Source organism: Eleginops maclovinus, chromosome 23 (assembly GCF_036324505.1).
Source record: "Eleginops maclovinus isolate JMC-PN-2008 ecotype Puerto Natales chromosome 23, JC_Emac_rtc_rv5, whole genome shotgun sequence".
Lineage (NCBI taxonomy): Eukaryota > Metazoa > Chordata > Actinopteri > Perciformes > Eleginopidae > Eleginops > Eleginops maclovinus.
The window spans coordinates 10,856,476-10,877,261 of NC_086371.1; the positions used below are offsets into that span (position 1 = coordinate 10,856,476).

The window sequence follows — 20,786 nt, forward strand, 5'->3', positions numbered from 1 at the left end:
TTGGGGGTTGGGGTCAAATCAATGCTTTCTGTTGGTTTTATAACCCACACATGCTGGTCTAGACCTGGACTCTACTCATACGTGTTTCAGTGGTGTTTTAAAACACATCAGCCTTTCAGAATTGCGACTTTTCCTAAAGGACTGCCAGTTGTAAGTTTATTGGGTGATCCAAACAGCATTAAACCAAGGTTGCAAATTAAAACAACCAGAAAATCAGTTGTTTTCATTCTTTTGTATTGATTTAAAGTGTGCAAACACATGTGCATCTGTCTCTAGGCATACTGACAGCGTGACTACATGGTCTCATTAAATACTTTCTGTTCTTCAGTTGCAGTGCTTATACAAACAAGCAAACCCTGGTCAACATTGGTGAGGGGGGAAATAACTCCTATAACTGGATTAAGAGCATAAACACCAAGCCTGAACTGGTAAAAGAAAAAATCAAGGTAGGTGGTTTAACTTTATCTGTAGTGTTTCCACTTCTTTTGAACAACTGTTGCAACTTCACAGTAGGATTTATATAAAAAGTGGTTCAAGAAATATGCCTTAAATCTAGAGATTTAAGTGGAAACATTCTGTTATTGGGGCTTGAAAGTCAGATGCAACATCTGAAATGTATAAATGCTCATAATTCTGCCGCTGTTGGCAGTAATTCTAAACATCAGTTTTAACTATCAACAAAACTCATTAAAAAGCCGTCAGTCTGTTACAAAGAAATCCAACTTGCTTTTCATTACTGTCCGTAATAAAGCTGGAATTATTCTTAGAATAAGCAACCAGGAAAATAAGGGCTTCACACATCTTACACATTTGCAATAGAACAACTTGGTTAACAGCACTGTCATTTACAAAGGCCTTCCTATAATGAGCGAGATCTCTACCAGTCTTATCCTGTAATGTGATATGTTGCACCCATAACTGAGACACAGTTAATTTCTCCCTACTGGAGTGAAACACACCCTCGATTTCACTGTTTATTTAGATGAATAAGGCCTGTAAATGAAGCAGCTGCAGCTTCCACGTCGGCCCTGCCAAAGACACATCTTTTATTCTGACATCAGTTAATCTTTTGGCTGTTGAGACTCCTGAAGCTAAGATTTATAAACAGTAGAAAAGCTATATGGCTTAAGCCATGCGTGTGCCAAGAACTGAGTACAGACTTTTATAGACTCTACCCTACACCATTACCTATGAACATGACACACACTGAAAACTGCTGCAACTGTGCTTTTGTTAGTGAGCATACACAACTGTTATCTTACATAATGTAACTTGAGAGGCAACATTGGATTATGCAAATAATACAATTAAGCAGATTGAATAGTTTTTACACATATGAATTTAAGCATATTTTATGGTTTCACACTACAAAATATTGTTTTCTGCAACCTCAAAACTGAAGTATCAGTAAGGGCTCTATAAGTACGCCAGCTGTTCTTCGAAAAAATCTAACACATCTTCCATGCGAACCAAAACATGCCGCTTAATGTTGAAACTATAGACATTGCTGCAAATGTCCTGTGGGAGCCTGTTAATAAAACTGTTCACCCCAAACCTAATTGAGAGCAGGCCCCCGCTGCCTTTGCGAGAGTTTTCCTATAGGATTAGGCAAAAGACACCCATTACAGCAAGCTGGGTCAAATTAAGGCTCAGGTCCACGGGCATAAAGGTGTTCAGATGGAGAAAGGAGAAGTGATGATCTTCAATCTTTCACAAGTAGTATATCATTTTTGGAAAATATTCAGAAACATGAGCACATATATAGATATATATGCAATTAGATAGCTATATGATGTTTTATTTGTCATATCTTGAACATATAAAGTAATTGTAATTTCAAAATGCATAAAAAAGGAAGGGACTGGGGCTGACCAAAATATGTCCTGTCAGTAAGGTGTATCTTAGTCGTTCTAACTCTAAATCTTTGTATTGGAGACTTTTGTTTTCCATTGCACAGGACATCATATCTAATATGTCTTTGACATAAATAGGGAGGCTCCATTTATTTACAAGTACTTGTGGCCAAACGCTGCTTCTTTATGAGGGTTAGCACTATGGGTCAATGATAACAAGCAGCAGTTTAAAAGAAGAGGGATTTGTTGGAAGTGAATTCCTCTCTGTCAGCCCACATAAATCGTGTTGGCCCGTGAAAAAGAACGTAGTCAGGGCCGGGCCTCTGAGTGCCTCCCCAGAAGACCCAGTGTACAGCGAGACTGGCCCGGGTCACAGTATAAGGAAAACACTGGGGGAAACGTGGGCACAGAGGTCACGCTGCGTATGGTCAGGTGACCTCTGGGGACGGCGCACAATTGTTTAAATGACTGTTTTGAGCTCGGGTTACATCATGGTGAGTAATAGCCGTAACATAATACCATAAGACCACTCCATCATTGTTTTGACAAGTGTCAGAGCAGCATGAATTGGACAATATGGTGTAACTTTTTATTTTTTTACTGCCTGGATGCTTGTATGATGAGAATTGTAAGCACAGGGGCGTTGAAATTATTTCATGGCTGCAGCTGTGAGTCTTGAGAGTCAGCACAATAGCTCCTGCAAGCCCAGGAAGTTAAGGCCAGCGAACACCCAGACAATACACCCACATCATTCACTCTCTTTGATGTAGCCAACTGGCCCAGATGTCACTGTGAACACTGAACAGAGCCCCACACAGTCTGGCCCTCAACAAAGTTTCACTTATTATTTTGTGTATTTAGGCCATTCAAATGTTGTAGTAGTGCAATGACAGAATTGAGTGTGGCATTAGAAGTGCTTTCCAGGAAATGAACATAAAGCCCAGGCACTAGATCTATAACCCAGGTCTGAAGGAGACTCAGTGGGGTTTCAACTCCAGATGTATCCTTTCATTAATGTGAAGCACTGGAGAGTATAAAACAGGCCAGGCTCCGGACCTCTCACCCGGCTGTTCACAGCGACTCACTTCTCTGATGGGGATTGAGACCTGTAATGATACGTCTGACTGAAAAGATCACTGTGATATTAGAGAAATACTTCACCCCCCCAAAAGGATCATTTAATATTATTTGCTCAGTCCACGTTACCATACCACTTCATACAAAGGAAGAACCCAAACATGGACTTTTCCTTATGGGGGAAGAGTTTAACAACAGCAAACAGCACTTTATCAAAACTTCCATTTTCAATATGTCCCCGTTGTTAACAGATGCCCAATTGCATCCAATGCATTTTACACTTTGTATTCATGCTATCAGCTGGTTTTAAACAATGAATTACACTTTGGAAGAATCAAAAACTGACATTTTCCCAAAGTCCATTAACATTGAAAATCAAGTCGGAAAATGTGGCTTGTATTTCTGGTTTGGTTTGATCTCCATTTTTGGTTTTAACGGGTTCATTGTCATTTTTGAAATTCAATATTCTTACATCAGTTAAGGTCAGAATACTTATTCTGCAACTCCCCACCAGTGCAAGTGATTCATATTCACATGGTCATATTTTGTTGGTTAACTCAAAACATGTTTTATCTGCTTAAACAGTCAGTAACATTTCCTCTTTCTATCTTTAATTAGAATGTGAGTACCCTGGTGATCGGAACCGCCCGCATGTCAGGGCAATACTCCTGCGTGGCCAGGAATGATGAGAGCTTCAGCACAGTGACGATCCCGTTCTACGTTGATGGTAAGTGAGTGACAAGAATCTGACTTCTGAAATATTAACAATAAAATCCTATCTGCTCAGCTGAAGGTGCACAGAGAGATTATTTTTCCAATCTGCGAACGAGATTCCTTCTATCGATCTAGACTTGATGTCTGCGCTGTAATGAATTTTCAAGATCATGGAAGGAATGTGCCGATTGTATTGTGCAATAAAGAAACCAGAGGGGGGGGCATTAATTGAAACCATCTTCCACTGTAGCTGAGCGGCTTCAGGGCGGAAGAGAGGCGAACATGTCCTGAGCCATATGGAGTGCTATAATGGCACGTGTTTAAAAACAACTATGGATAACTGCATTCCTACTCCAGAGCCAGCAGGTCATTCCTCTTTCTCTGTGAGCCTTCTGCTCTGAGAATTCACTTTTTTATGTGCATTTGGATTTCCAAATGTTCCCCAAATGAATATCCATTGAAACAGTTATGTAATGATAATGGAGATCATTTTCACAAGCACAGTTCACTCAAACAATGTGAATCCCTTAAAAGCTGACAGAATCATATCTCTTGGAGGGTGAAGGATTGCTTTTGGAAAGGGGTAGATGTAGGTAACCTCTAATGGAGGGTGCCAGAAGTTATCCTCTCAGAGTGGGAGAATTTCTAAGAGGAATCCAGAGGTGAGGTAGAAAGAGAAAGATGGAATACTGCTTAAAAAAAAGAAGACAACACAATTGTAATAACAGCTGTCTTCTCTTACTGAACACACAATGCTTTCCAGCAATCTGAATAAACAAGCACAGTCTGGTTCCCCTGAGGCCCAGACTCAGCTTCTCTCCAATTGGACAAATGCTCCAGCGCCATCAGCAATGCTGTCCAACGGCAACGTGCTTCCAATTAACAATGATGAAACGGGAAATAACTTCACATTCCTGGCATTGCCAGAGCAGCTTTGTGTCCAAAATGAAAGTCAAACATAGGATCCCAGGCCAGCAGGACACGTGTCTCTGTTCATCTATGTAGAATAAATCATAACATCCACATAAATCAGATCATGTTGTTCCTTATTTCTCTACCTTGTCAAACTAGATAACCATGAGGAAATTGCCATTGAACCTCTGGCGGTCGTCGAGGGGGACAACGTCACTCTGACCTGTCGGGCAACACGTTACCTCTACACAGACCTGCAGTGGTTGGATTCCAGAAATGAAACGATCACTACCAACGTGTCCAGTATCCAGATCAGCAACTACTCCATTTCTATTTCTCTCAGTCTGCATAATGTGTCCCAAATCAGCACTGCAGGTTACAAGTGCCAAGCATACAAGCTCTACAAGGGGATTCAACTCAGGGACGCTGCACTGACTGTGGATGGTGAGCAGAAATATAGGTTTATGAGAAGCTGATTATTAAATAGTCCGCTGATGAACATCAAAACCAGTCATCATTCTGTATAAATCATGTGATAATCAGTCCTGTTTCTGTAAGTTCCTGCACACAGGAACCATTATTTGCGTAATAGAGTAATTCTTATTCTTTTTGTTTCTTTATGTGTAGTGAGAAAACGCCCCTGGCTGAGTCAAAATCTGACTAATCAGGATGTGAACAGTAGCAGCACCCTGATGCTGGCTTGCCTTGCTATGGGAGTTCCTCGTCCATACATCATGTGGTACAAAAATGAAGTTCTCGTGGAAAAAGGCCCAGGTAACCTGACGAAACTATTCTATGTTTTCATTCCAGCATATATGAGTGCCCTTTCTTTATTGATTACCCTGTCTGTGCATAGTGAAGACATTTGTGCACTTAGGATGGACTTGCCTTTACAGTTGTTTACAATATTCCTTCCATTTACCAAAATGAAAGTTGCATTCAGTCAGACATATTTGCATTTAAATGAAATAATACCACTACTCCTTATACTGTGAGAAATAAGCATGCTAAATCCTTTCATATCATTTCATAACCCGAGCTCTCACAGAAAACATTAGTTTTGGCTAATGTTGTTTAAAACATGCTGAATAAAAATTCAATTATTCTGCATAAACACAACCTTTGTTTTCACTCACAATTTTTACAAGCCCGAAGATAAAACATTTCATCTGCTTTTGCCCTTGCACCTGCAAAGTAAATTGTTAAGTACCACACCATTTAAAGAGTTTATCTGTTGCAGGAATAACTCTGGGAGAGGATGGGACTCTGACCATCGAGAGAGTGAAGAAAGATGACGAAGGTGTCTACTCGTGTGTTGCCAGGAATGTCGAGGGGGATGCGAAAACAAGTGCTGTTGTTACTGTGTTCGGTAAGTCATTCAGACAGTTTGAGTTAATAACTGCCTAACCATAAACAAAAACAACACTCACCAACCACTTCTGCGTTAACGATAATGGTCTCTCTGTGTGAAGTGGTGTGCTGCAGTCAGTCTTTCTAGAGATAACATACACTGATCATCTGTCTACAAAGAAGAGTTGTTGCATATTCTGAATCAAGTTGTCTCGGAGTTACTCCTGGCCTAATACTTTCATGTCAACAAAACAATTCTGGTCTGACTTCAGTGAGAAAAGTTTCCCCTGACAGATAATGTGTGGCGGACAGGAATGCCAAGTGAATTCCTTCTAGGGTTTTATGATCAAGGCTCTGGCTGAGGGTCCTTACCTTGAGGACATGACCTCTATGAAGTGTTAAGAGGTCCACTAATGAGTGCAAAGAGATTGACTGCTACAACAGCCAAGGGACTGGAAACACACAGTAGATAATTGGAGTAGCATGTCCGTTAATGTGTGAGCGTGCCTGTGTAGCTTTATATGTAAAATGATTTGCATCTTGGCATGGGAAGGCGGAGATGGCAGCATAGGTGAGATATCATGCATGTAGTTTATTCCACGTCAAGCCACTTATGCTGAGACTTGAATTCCTCTAGATCTATAACCGTATTTTATTTCACCCTCCCAACAAGTTGTTTCAGCAACAATCTGTATTCATGTTCAGATTTTGCTGTTGAGTCAAATATTGCATGACATAAGAGCCGGAAAACTTTGTGCAGATTCAAAGGATATGAGATTTCAGGGTTGAGACATGGATGGTTGAAAAACAGGGTTTTAGAGGAAAAAGCGAGGTATGCATGTCCTAAACATCCCAGCAATAAACATCAAGTGTTTTTCACTGTTGTATACAATCTTTCAGAGAAGAATTAGGAAGAAACAAATAAACAGAAGAATGACGTAAAATAAAGGTTTCAGCGTCTCCATTCCAATAACAGATTCCATTTGCAAACTTTGTAACAGGCTGTTCTTTTACTATCCTCTACAAACCCCTATCAATAATATACGATCATTTATGAGATCACGAAAAGTGCTTTTTTTGCCAAGACGTCTGGTAGTTGATGACAGTTCTTCTCTTTCCAGGAGATGAAGGGAAGCCAAACGTTGAGGTAATCATTTTGGTGTGTACGGGAGCTGCAGCCACGTTTCTCTGGCTCATGCTCATCCTCTTCATCCGCAAGCTCAGGAAGGTAAGATGTGACATTACTTCTTTATATAAGGAACCATGAGATTAGTATTTGCAAAAATGTGGAAAATGCAAGTTACGTCAACCTTCACTTATATGGAACAATATCACACATTTGCCTCAGTGTGCTAGACAGGCTGCACAACATACAACACCACCTGTCCTTAGATCCTTGCAGCACAAGAAAGAAAACTCTGCAAGAACTAAAAAAGGAAATAAGTGTTACACATTTTTTGAATAACTTGACTGTGACTCATCGTTCTTTTTCCATGCTTCTAGTGAAATGCAGTGAAATGGAAGGACAAATTTAGCCAATTTTTTAAGATTTCGTGTCAATTTTAAAGTGATTGGCTAATAAAAACAGGAAGGACACATTGCTAACAAGACCTTTACAAGGTCACGTATGTGTGGAGAGTAACGACTTTGAAAGTCATGTCAACATATTTCATTTCCTACAGATCATTTAAAATTAAGTTAAAAAACCCTTAATTTCTTATGTGTTCTCTAACACCATCAGCAACCACAGTATAAGATGGGTCCGTCGATCATCATTGACCCTGACGAGTGTCCCCTGGAGGAGCAGAATGATCTTCTTCAGTACGACAGCAGCAAATGGGAGTTTCCCCGCGACCGCCTGCGCCTAGGTGAGAATTCAATGTGCTGGGAAATGTTTCGTATTAGAAGAAACTTAGGAGACAGTTGGACCTCATCTACATTTTAAAAAGGGTAACAGAAGCTGATTTCCATACCCTTCCACATGTTGAAATGATGTTTAAACAATAACGGATCAAATAAAATAGATTTAGCTGTAGTAGCCGTAAATAGCTGTGAGTGATTTGTTATTTGTGATGGTGAATGGGGTGGAGTAGCTTCAAAATTGTTGTTTTTTTTACTTGTTTTTTTATTTGAACCCCATAAGAACAAACAAATTGCTACCTTTACATACAGAGAAAAGAATAAACAAATGAAAATGAATCAAGATATCTAGAGACGATAGTTTATGGGACTTGATCATATGGTATGAAGTGTATACCAGAAGCAGAGGAATTACTGGCATCCATCTCTTTTAGAAATGTTGGTTTTTGAATATGTCATATGTGATTTTCTCCATTTCTTATAATTTAAAATAAAAGCAATTTTACTGTAACTTTACTATAAGTCATTGTCTGGTATCTCTGCTTTGAACATATTTTAATGGCAAAACACCTTGTACCACCCAGAGCAATGCGACTGTATATCAGTACTTTCAGACACTGACTACATCATAATTTCTGTGAGAAAAGGTTAAAAGTTCATTTTAAAAGTGTTCATGGTGAGAATATATGCAGCCACATTCGGGTACATGCAATAGGTGTGACCTCTCTCTGCAGCTGTTGTGTAGGGTCATTACTTATCAGTGACCTGCGCTGTCATCCAGTCTTAAGTGAGCCATAAATTCTGGAGAGAAACTGCCTGCCAGCGTGTTGTTTTAATTAAAGGCTCACAGCCTGACTGACGGGGAAATTAGTCTGATTTTTGTGCCTGAGGAACAGGAAACTCTAATGTCATCCCACTTAGCAAATACCTTCTTCCTTTGCCAGGCAAAACTCTTGGGCATGGAGCATTTGGAAAAGTTGTGGAAGCTTCTGCCTTTGGGATCGACAAGCTCTCCACCTGCAAGACTGTGGCTGTCAAAATGTTGAAAGGTAGGTGTCCAGATTCTTTTTTTATACTGTTACTTCAACATTATTGTAAATGATTTGACTTTTGTGTTGTGGTATTTCACATAGATGTGGAACTTCTTGTTCTCGTTCCTAGAGGTACCCCCGCTCATGAGGCCTGCATTAATGCCACAGTATCTGGTGTTGTATGGGCAGCAGATGAATATAAGCTCCATTGTTTCTGCAGAAGATTTATTTCTTGTGCACGTTGCAGACTCATGAGCTACAGCACCACATGTGCCTGCAGCTAATGTTTGTACGGCGTATCGGTTCAAAGCAAAGCATGCAATGTCTGCTCCTTGTAAAGTGCAGTTGGAGGTAAAGGCTAAGACCTCTAACCCTCGCCTTGATGAAGAGATTGAGTTCATGCAGATCTGACTGCACAGATCAAAATGTCCAAAATCTGCAGCTGAAGACGAGTTCAAAAGTTGAAGATAGTACAAATGTGCAATAAAAAGCCTGTTTGTTTTTTGGCACATTTTAAAGATTCCAACATTTGGAATCTATCCGCTGTCCCTGTTTTTAAGAGGAATTACTTACAATCCCATTCCAACGTCTTTCCAAGTATGCTTCATTGTTGGATCCAAAATGAAAACAGGAAAACCAATGAGCTGAAAAGAGCTTTGATTAGCATTTCATTCACCCCAGCTTTAAACACTGTGAATGAATCATAAGAAAGATTTGTTTTGCATCACTAGAGATGAAGCTGTGAGTAAGTGGTTGTATTGGGATTTTGTGTCGTGAAAAATAGGTTTGAGGAGTTAGATATATTGGTCACTGGCATTAATCATGTGTCAGCATAAATCACACACTCTCCGAGACGAACAGACCGGCTGCTGTTAACCGTCGATCAAACTTAATGGAAAGCAGCAGGTCTCTTCATAATGACCGTGGTTCGGCTAGAGACTTTAGCTTCTTACTCATAAATATCTGGTTGGTCAAAGTAACATAAAACAAAACAACCCCTTAACTCTTGATTTTCCTAATTCAAGGTTTTACATAATAGTTTTCACTTTACATCTGGTTTGTAATGTCAGCACCACTGTTTTATTTTTCCATTTTGTCTGGAATTTATCTTTGAGCATGTCCTCAAATGAAGCTGCTTCATATCACCAGGCCTAAAGTAATATTATAATTTTTCCTTAATATTTAATGAACTCTCAAAATTAAATTCCCTGGTAATCCAGCTACCAGGGTTCATGTTTATTTTCCCACTTTCTCACTATACTTTCAAACTGCTGAGACAGAACGTATTCTTTAGGTTTCAAGGTTTCAGGTTTCAAGGTTTTATTTGTCATATGCACAGCAGATACAACGTATATGTTGGCAATGAAAATCTTATGTCGCGTGCTCCTCCAACAACTCAACATACATGGTGCGAATAAGATAAATAAAATAGTGCAAAAAGAGAGAAGAATATTTACAATAACAACAATAAAGATTTGAGGATGTGAAATATATACATATGTGGAATACATTGAGAGTATTTAAACACTTTACACTGTTGAATGAGGAGGTATGGACAGATGCATATATTACGTATAACAGATGTATATGGCAGATATGTATAATATATAAATATATGTATGTGTGCACTATAAACAGGCGGGACAGAAATATTGGCATTTGGATTTTCAGATTGTATAAAATGTGTACATTTGGGGATAAACAGGTCATGTATCAACATGGTCAAAAACAAGATAATTTCCCGTTAATGGATTGGGAAGACAAAAAGTATGCAAAAATGAAATTAGAGATCTAAGTTTATACACTAACTTGGTGTTTCACTGTCCTGTTTTAAATTACATTTCAACTGAAGTTGCATTTTAATCTTATAAAAATAAAAATATGTTTCTTTTGGGTTTTGATTCCAGGTGTTTGTAATGTTGACCTTAAGAATTTTGAAGTAATCTTGAAAAAAAAGAAGTCCAATTCTAACTCATAATGTATTTGTATTCAGGATGTTTAATAATGAACCATCTAAATGTGTTTAAATTATTACAGGAGGTGCGACGTCAAATGAACGGAAAGCTCTGATGTCAGAGTTAAAGATCCTGATCCACATCGGCCATCACCTGAACGTGGTCAACCTGCTGGGAGCCTGCACCAAGCCCGGAGGTGAGCTTCATACTGAGGGACTGGAACGGGTTTGATGTTTGGGTATAAAAAAACTAAATATATGGAAGAAATGGTTGTTGAATTGAAGGTCTAACTTTTGAGTTCAAATCTCATCTCTAAACGAATCGCATGGTGTTGGAATAATCTCACCACATGTTCGATCTGAAACAGGCCCGTTGATGATGATAGTGGAGTTCTGCAAATATGGAAACCTGTCCAACTATTTGAGAGGCAAGAGAGAGGACTTCCTCGTCTACAAGGTGAGCTGCATGATTTAGACTTTCTTTGTCTCTTGCTTCCTCCACAGTATGTCTACACGTATAGCATCAGTGTGAGCTGTCAGTGACCTTTTTCAACTATTTGAGGTTCATGTTTTTTATTTTAAAGGTGTATCCATTACGACGCCCAATTTGAACACAAAAACATCGGGTAACCGGCAAATCTTTTAAAAAATTCAACTGTAATTACCCCGTGCTCGATCACATTTGAAAACATTTGAAAAACCACTAGTACAAACATGAACAAACCAGTAATAAATAAATAAATAATACTTTAAACTGTAGGAATGGCCCATGCATGTCAGCAGAACCACTTATCTTTTGCCGATCCCCCATCAAATTATTATACATATTTTAGTAGTATGTTGAAATAGTAGCCTATATTTTTTTATAATTGTCATGTAATTGTTCTACTCTTTTGTACTTTCCCTCATTTTTTTTTCTCCTAATATGTGTGTGTGTGTGTGGCTCAGAGGCAGGATGGTAAGGTGGTGTCGCCAGGTTCAGGCTGTGAACTGAGTGAGATGATGAAGCGCCGCCTGGAGAGCGTGGCCAGCACCGGAAGCTCGGCAAGCTCTGGCTTCATCGAAGATAAGAGCTACTGCGACTCGGAGGAAGAGGAAGAAGGTAAAGGCCAAGCACGTCTTGCTTCCCTTCCACCCCCGCAACCCCTCCCCCCTCTGTTTGTCCCTACTGCTGTCTCCCTCTTCTCCCCCTCCTTTCACCTCTGCTCCACCCCTCCTGCCTAGGAACGAAGGCTCCCCTCGGATTGTTTTCTGATGGGACGTTTCCTCCTCCTGTTCAGCAGTACAATCGCTGCAGCAGGAGCCTCTGTCACCCCACTGTGTCTGGGGATGCGTCTGTTTGTTTCCTGTCCTGACCTGAGTGTTGCTCCGTGGCTCCAGCTCTGACACGGCACGTCGGCCATGTTGTCCCTGATGTGTTATTTCTGGTTTGATTAGCTGTTTACTCAGGTGGGCCAGTGGAAGGCCTCCTCTTGAGTTCCTCTGTCAGACCCCCCAGCAGCACGCTCGGCCCACAACCACACATTTCACCTGACATTTGGAGGAAAAAAGAGGAAACTGTAATTTGTTTTCATCTGTAAAGGATGTTTTGAGTGTGTAGGAGGACGGATGTATTGAAGATAGGGACTTTACAATTGCAGTTTCCCCATGGGAATCATGAATAGATGAGTAGAATTTAGCGTCCTAAACTGAAAGACAGCATTCACATTTCAAAAATCATTCTTACGGGGAATACTCTGTTGTTTTTGTTTTACAGAATCTGAGGATTTGTATAAGAGAGTCCTGACGTTGGAAGATTTAATTTGCTACAGCTTCCAAGTTGCAAAAGGCATGGAATTCTTGGCTTCACGAAAGGTAAACTCTTCTCCACACTCCTGTCAGAAATCACTCTAAGACACTTTTTAATTTCCAACAGCTGCATCTACATTTTGAGGGATAATTTTAATTGGATTTGGATTTATACCAGTCCAAGTGTAATTTCACTTTTTCAAGGTAGTCAATGCACTGTTAACATAAAATATAAGCAAAAAGCAAGGTGTGAACCTTTACTATGACCCACTGTTACTCCAGTGTTTCTAAAGGATGTCTGTGTAGATCTCCTTCATTTTACAAGTCATTCATAATTTTGGGGAGACCGGATGGGACTGATTATGGAATGAAGCCATTGTTTTAAATACGTTTTTTTACAGACTGTTTCTAAGCCTGGATATGGAACTCATCTCCTATTGAAATCTCACTGATGACTTGACCATGTGTTGCTCTGCAAGCATTGATGTTTTTTAGTTTGCAGAAAGCCTTTGTGAAGTCAATTGCATGCAGAAAATGTAAACTTGTAAATGTAAAACACACTGACTACACTTATTTTTCGGGCCTTTTTTTCATCAGTGCATCCATCGGGATCTGGCTGCACGAAACATCCTGCTTTCTGAGAATAACGTCGTAAAGATTTGTGATTTCGGACTTGCCAGAGACATATACAAAGACCCGGATTATGTTCGCAAAGGAGATGTAAGTTTATTCAAGTCTAGTCGATCTGTTTCCAGCTGTCTTACTGATTAAATGCTTAAAGCACTTCCATTAATAGACAACATGCAAAACAGTAAGCTATCACTGGCAGAAGAAAGGAGGACTGAGTTAATACAACAGTGCTTGGAGATCTCACAAGATAATTGAGATTAGTGTGTTTGTTTGAGTACTAGACAAAGAGAACCTGTTTAGGAGAATAGCTCTTCCGAATTTGCACCTGCTCTCACAGTATAAACCCCCTGATGCTCCACAGATAATGTTATTAATGTTCACAACTCTGAGATAAGGGAGTTTAAAACTAAATGTTATCTCAATATCTGCACAGGCCAGACTACCGCTCAAGTGGATGGCGCCTGAGGCCATTTTTGACAAGATCTACACGACTCAGAGTGACGTTTGGTCCTTTGGTGTTCTCATGTGGGAGATCTTCTCTCTGGGTAAGTGTCATAGCTCAGCAGTGAACACTTGTTACAACATACAGCGAAGCTAAAGAAGCCTGCCTTTGCTTAAGACACACAAATGTATGGAGACATAAAAGAACAGTTTATAAGAGAAAACAAATATCCCTTGTGTACTACATACCAGTCCATATTTATTGTATTAGACAGATGTATGTTTACAAAGGTTGACGGTCAAATTGAATGTATAGTACAAGCACTAGTATTATTAATATTAAATAGTTTAAAAAACATTATTGCTCAATTGTAATAAGAAAAGACAATGACATAAAAAGCTAAATAAAAAGAGGATTTGTTTTTGAGTTAAACTGTACCAATGATCCACGGACTTAAATGTTAAACTCAAGTTCCAGTTTTTCAGTTTGCTATTCCGCAATGTCGTAACCTGTTATATGAACTATTTGCAATAATTTCCACTCTTGCATACAAATAAAATACAATTCTGACTTCATTTCCGTGTGAAATGAAAATAATACAGTCAAAGCACATTCGATGTAGTCACCGCAGTTGCATTAAAGCCACACCTCTCAGTTAAACTCTATGTTTCAGAGGTTTTCAGTGAGAAGAGAGCTCTTCAATCACCAGGTGCTCGAGAAATAACTGTCTTCTTCTTCTGTGTAATTTTGGCGTTGGGGATAAAGGGCCTGAGTTTTCTATGCCAGCCTGAGAAATATTTGTGCCACTCCACTTAGTGAGGTTGGACTGCGATTTTCAGTACTGGCATGGGACATTAAAACCAGCGCACCCCTCCTATTTAAGCTGTCCGTTTTGTCCCAGCTGGCAACACAAACTGTAACCAGGCAGCCGGATCGGTGTTAAAGTGCGCCCCTGCTGTGAAACCACTGCAGCCTTTAAGGCAGCATTGTGTGTCGGTCCGTGATTGCCTGTGCACCGAGGCACAGAGCTCACTGCACGTCTCTATAGCAAGACTCAACATGAAATAATGTATGTTTTAATGTCACCATGGGAAGCAAGGGAAACATAAGAGTAAGTGTAACTGAAGTTGGATGTATTGCTACTCTGTACGTTTTGCTGTTCTTGAATGTCCGCCCTACGGTGCCGTCACCCGCTGCAGTTGAAAAAAAGTGTGTCAAATTGCATATTCTTTCAAATGTAAAGCACACTGACGTCAGCATGACACTTTCCCTTTTGTCTTTCCCTCTTTTTTTATGGTCTCTATCTCCCTCTTCTTCACTCGTGACACATTCTCACCACATTTTTTCCCTTAAAGAAACACTTACACATCTGGGTAGTGTTAGCGGGGCCTCAGAAAAATAAATCAGGAAACAAGGATACAAAATACCCAGAGAAATGGCAAAAGAAGTGAGCTTCGCAACCTGATCATGTCTAAGGTCAAAAAGTTTCAGGGTAACCTAAGCGTGTTTTTCACATCGCTCTTTGAACCAAAAGTGTGTCAGTTCTGTTTTGTGGTTTTAAATATCCAAAGCTTGTTTATTTAGGGTTTGTTCCCAAAAAATGCATGTGATTATCATTCTGAATATACACACTAAGGTGAGATTACCTTTATATAGAGAAGGAAATTAGACTATAGTCTGTTTATTAAACACATTTGAGCTGCACCAACGGAAAGTAAATCCTAAGCAAATCACATTATTAAGAATTAGAAAAAATGAATAAGGAAAAGCTTTATATCTTTACAATTTGTTGGAAATTTCGGATTGATTTTGGACGCCGATATTGAAAAATAACGAGATATTTAGCTTTATATTTTGTTGAGTGTTTTACATTATCCTGTAGTTTTCCAGCTATGGAAATCATTATTTTAATCGAGATAACGATCTGTTTCGTATACCCTGTGCGCATGCGTCTTCATTGTGGTTGTCCGTCAGAGATGACATTAACTCAGTTCTCATTCAGCTCTGAGACACATGTTTACAGTTTACTCCTGGAAGATCATACCTTAGTCATCAGACATGTTGACCATTAGCGATCAGAGAAAATGGTGGAGGAAGCATTAGCCTTTATCTTGTAGAAATAGCTGTGGTTTAGGCGGGAGAGGTGAGGCAGAACTAACACCCCCTTTGGGGTAGTGTTGCCTCTGACTCATAGAGTTATCAGTGATGGTCGTGGGTGTTTGGGGCGTGTGAAACTAGATCACCCTGCCATGATGAAGATGGTGTAGGCGGAACATTTGAAAAGCATCTGCATTTGTCTGCTACACTACTACAACTGACTGTCTGAATGATCCGTCTTTCAGAGAACTTGATATTGTACGTTTAATAGTACTTTAAGTTTCATGTCAGCCCGCAGTAGACTACTTGGGTATTTGTTTACACACAAACTGTCACATCTGCAGAAACTAGCAATACAAACTGTGTGATCACAGATGTAGTCTTTTCCTTCTACAGTAAGCTTTTTGTCTTTAGAGCTAGACTGTGGTTCATCCATAATCTTTTATCGCCACAAAGATTGTGTGTTATATCGCATGCGGAGGTCGAAGCACACAAAACCATTATTTATGACTCAAGAAATTGTAGTAGTAACACAGAATGAGCTTTAGTTTCCCCCACAATACAGTTGGATATTGGATATTGGATACATTAAGCTTTTTTTAGTGAATGACTGCATGTTTTCACAGGGGGCTTTCGCTTTAAAACAAATGTTATTACCAGAACGGTTGGAATTAAATGAAATTAGTTAGGTTTTTGGTTGGCGATTCAATTATTTGACAGATTCATGACACGGCAAATGTGACAACATTGCATATAAGGTTAAGTCATGATTGGATCGTGTTGCATCATCCAACCAATTTTATCAATAATCCTACATAGTTGATGTTTTTCTAGGTGGTTAATGTAACACAATCTCAAGGAGCGTGCAAGAAAATCTGTGTTCATGTAGAACATCCGAGTTGGAAAGCTGATCATATTTTCATCATCCTAATGTTGTAAAAACATTTTTGAATATTAGGTTAAAACCAATTCTAGGGACATGAGTAGAAAACAGTCATCAGATGTGCTTTTATCCACATTAATTGTATAGTTATTTAGTTAAACCTAGCTAAAACTAATGCATTGTAATAAAACAGTCCTGCAGTAAATCTTAACTTCCTAAAGGCTGTCAGTTTGTGTTGAAACAGTTTCAGAAAGATTTGATACAACTTGATTATGAGGCTGTAGCTTGTGATGTGATGACCCTCTCCCCCTCTTTCCTCTCTCAGGTGCCTCCCCGTACCCCGGCGTCCAAATTGACGAAGAATTTTGCTGCAGGCTGAAAGACGGGACCAGGATGAGAGCGCCCGAATACTCTTCCTCTGAAATGTGAGAATCCCTATTTACTATTTTTTTTAATTCAAGAACAAACAACAGTAAAATAAAAAAAAAAACTGAACACAGTGAAGAGCTCCTGGTTTTCTATCCTATCCTTTCAATCCATCTTTAAAAAGTAGGATTGCAAACATTTTGTTGTTTGAACTATCATACAATTTAAATCTATATACCTCTCCTAAACTCCTAGAGAACTACTGTGTGTCCCAGCAAACCAGCTCAATATTCCCAGCTGTATGATCTTCTCAAAAAAAGCCATTAAAAGCTTCCCATAACAATATACAGCTGAGAGAAGCTGTTGTGTGTTACTCCCTCTTTGTGGTTGCAGCAGCAGTTCAGGGGCCCCTGATAAGAATCATGGGTAATCCTGCCCCGAATGCTGCAGGAGGAAACATTAGCTACTGATTAGCTCTGATTCGTCGAGCTTGAAGCTCTGAAGCCTGTTCCGAGTGACAGCTCGGCAGATGCAACTGAGCACTGTATTAAAATGTGATGTTCCCCCAAGTGAGGAGAGCGAGAGACTGGAGATGTTTGAGCAGGGGCTGGTGGATGGTGCTGGACATAAATATCTGTGGGAGAACCGAGAGTACTCTTCTTTGGTATCAGTGCTGTCCGTCAGGGATGCAGCTAGACAAACTTTTGTTGTAACAAGAACACTTTGACTCTGACGTCTAATGTACAGCCGATCCAGAGCCAGCGATCACAGTCTGAACCCGAGTCTCCCTGAAACATATGTGCATACTTTGTGTCTGGTTTTAATTTAAAATGACTCATATAGTCCACGAAACGTGTATGTTTTGAAAGCGTATGCTGCACTTTTGCCTAATAATGGTGTGATATCAAAAGGGCTAGAGCTTTAACGCAGCTTGTGCCAAGCAAAGCTAACTGAATGAATTCTTCAGCTCTGCAAAGCATACAGAGATTGGAAATGATGGACAAAATCCAATCCAGACTGTTAGCGTTCAGTCAGAGCAGAAGATCTGTAGATGCAGACCGGCTGGTGCCAAGAATCTCTCGTACTTTCCATCTAAAAAAAAAACCCACCATAATATATGTTCTGCAGGCCTATGGATGTGAAGCCTGCTGCTAATTTAGAGCTAAGATAAACCCTGCTGATATCAGTGTAAATGGGGTGCACAGTAATGCACTCAGAGAAAGTGGGGGGAACACAACTGATCCCCTGGACGGGACTGCAGTGGATCAAATGTGTCTGTAAGCCCAGGTTCTGACACCTTGACCCTAACTCGTAACATATAATGTGGAAAGCACATAAGGTTACAGGAAGGGTTGAGTGAATAATTTTGTGGCCCTGCGGCTCGGATTTATCGGAAATGTTTTCTTCCGTCTGTTAATAAGATCCCACCATCCTGATTCATTGCAGAGGAATTTAGCGGATGCTGTTCAGAGAGTGGGAGGACAATAAATAGGATGCTTACTTCCCATCCTATAACACTTGCCCAACCGGACAAAAAAACTATTTTCTACAGGACCCCCCCCCCCCAACCCAGAACACCACAATCCCTCAAATGGCAAACATGCAGGAGCTATTTATTCTCAGAGCGCATCAGGCAGGAAATGTGGTTTAAATTGTGCAATCGTACAATGTGTCTACCCCACTCCCCCCCTTCAATGATATGCATAAAGGCTGTGATCAAGCTCTCCACATCCTGTCACCCTTAGGAGGGCTTCCACCTGGACAACTTCATTAACGTGGGAATCGCAGCATCTCAATGTAGAGAGGTTTAGATGCCCTGCACACAAACACAGATGGAGAAGAAGAGGAGGGGTGGGGGTTTGTCAAAAGACCATCTGCTTTTCCAAGTCCTCAAACTTGAGATTGACTAAATATGATGCCAAAAGGGAATCATATTAGTTATATTTACATAAAACCTAAGATATCTGCAGGGAAAAAGCTGGGTGCTGCAACTGAAACAAGAGAGAGATCCATCACCCCCATCAATCCCAATCAGTAACATGCTGTGAGTGTAATTTAAACAGCAGCCGTGGTGCTCTGTTCCTAAATTCCTCCACAAAACGAAACAAGCCACTGCGATGGAAACTCACATTAAGGCTCAGAGTCTTCCCACATGGGCAGAGACGCTGACAGCTTGTCAGAGCCCCGAGCGAGGCTGTGCGCTCTCAAACCCGAGACCCAGAGAGAATCAAACCACCTGAGAATAGAAAGCAGGATATGTAGGAATATTCTAGATGACAGTCGATCGAGGTGCGCCAGATGTGGTCCCTCAATGCAGAGAGTTTTGTTTATTGGAGTACCAATCCTGCTTTTTCGCAGTTTATACAATGCATCAACCCAAATGTACTGAATGTTGTTCTTGGCATTAAGCGTGTCCGTCCAGTACGCCACAGGATTGACGAGTCTATCTGAAGTTTTTGCTGAGTGATTTATTCTTTGCTCTCAGATATCAGACCATGTTAGACTGCTGGCAGGGGGAGCCACAGGAGAGACCGACCTTCACTGAGCTGGTGGAGCAGCTGGGAGACCTGCTTCAGGCCAGCGTGCAACAGGTATGAGAGACAAGATAGGTTGTGTACTGTTTTAACACTATATGATGTGTCAACAGCTTGTTTCGATTGTAGCAAGAGTGAAAAGTCTATGCTCAGCATCTGTTGTGCTCTGGTGTGAACCTAAATTTGGAGGTGGCACACTGAAGAAATGTATGGAAGTGTGGTCTTAGGAAATAACAACTAAAACTAAATGTATATTTCGAGTTTAAATCCAAACAAACTTCATACTTCAAACATCTTGTAATTCAAGTGGTCTGAAAGAAACCTCGACCTTTTCTTCCCCTGGCTCTGTTTTCAGACTTTAAAAAATCTAGCACATGGGCAACCCTAGCAGAGTGGTATGGGCTCGTACCACATGTGTTGGTAGAATCCCTGAGACGAGAATCACCGGTTTGATGACCAATTGCCGCATGTTGTTAACACTCCACCTTACCTGTCCCTCTCCAATTAAAGAGATAAAATGCCCCCCTAGCAGTTGAATTTACAGGAGAATTTTCTATCTGAACATAAGCATGAAAGTAAACACTGCAAAGCAACCCAAAAAGGTAAGAATGGACAATATCAGCCAAGAGTAAATGTTCCTCATAGTTTAGCATTTTGATTCTCAGAGCTAAATGCTCACAACTGCCGGTGAGGATAAGTCCCTGATAGGCCCATTAGTTGAACCAGTTAAAACTATATACAGCATCACAATTATGGTTGGGATGATGTTTAACATAAATTATGTCCAGGTTTCTGTATAAAGCTCATCAAAAGGGAGGGGCTTAGGCCAGAGAGGGCAGAGCCGCAGAGTGAAGGCTGTATTTCAAAATTCTGGATTGCCTTTTTTTTTTCTGCCACTAACAGCAAAATACCCTCAAATACCACTTAATCGGTCATGATGGAATTTTTTGCCAAAGGGACAAAAATAAGAAGCCTTCCCCGTCATGACAATATTAGTCCCTAGTTCTACTTTATGAGTCACAAACGCTGCGAATATCCAGGAAGCGGTGTTGCTGATCAGAGTCGTGCAGCCTAAAGGAGATCCAAAGTGGCGCCCCGCCCTGGGGGTGCTCAGAGTAACTGAGGGGGGAAGTAACACTCAACACAAACACTTGAATCCCTTTGAAATGGCAACATTGGTTTTGTAAGGGGAACTGCACTTCAAAACACATGGAAAAACATTGTTATTATTAGTGTGACGCAAGACCACATTGTCTGCTATGAATGGTGTGAAATGTGACCGACTGTTGGAGGTT

At 40.3% G+C, this 20,786-nt stretch overlaps 1 protein-coding gene across 1 annotated transcript in view; it reads left to right on the forward strand.

Annotated features, from left to right (window-relative positions):
* kdrl (kinase insert domain receptor like) overlaps positions 1-20,786 on the forward strand; it is a 45,739-nt gene that overhangs the window by 16,290 nt on the left and 8,663 nt on the right. The window contains exons 11-26 of the mRNA XM_063876371.1: positions 329-446; positions 3,549-3,657; positions 4,716-5,000; positions 5,184-5,330; positions 5,797-5,925; positions 7,028-7,134; positions 7,648-7,774; positions 8,711-8,815; positions 10,835-10,948; positions 11,120-11,208; positions 11,700-11,853; positions 12,508-12,605; positions 13,137-13,259; positions 13,603-13,714; positions 16,917-17,016; positions 19,443-19,548. Of these exons, the coding sequence (XP_063732441.1) occupies positions 329-446; positions 3,549-3,657; positions 4,716-5,000; positions 5,184-5,330; positions 5,797-5,925; positions 7,028-7,134; positions 7,648-7,774; positions 8,711-8,815; positions 10,835-10,948; positions 11,120-11,208; positions 11,700-11,853; positions 12,508-12,605; positions 13,137-13,259; positions 13,603-13,714; positions 16,917-17,016; positions 19,443-19,548 (2,023 nt within the window). The remainder of the gene's footprint in view (positions 1-328; positions 447-3,548; positions 3,658-4,715; positions 5,001-5,183; positions 5,331-5,796; positions 5,926-7,027; positions 7,135-7,647; positions 7,775-8,710; positions 8,816-10,834; positions 10,949-11,119; positions 11,209-11,699; positions 11,854-12,507; positions 12,606-13,136; positions 13,260-13,602; positions 13,715-16,916; positions 17,017-19,442; positions 19,549-20,786) is intronic.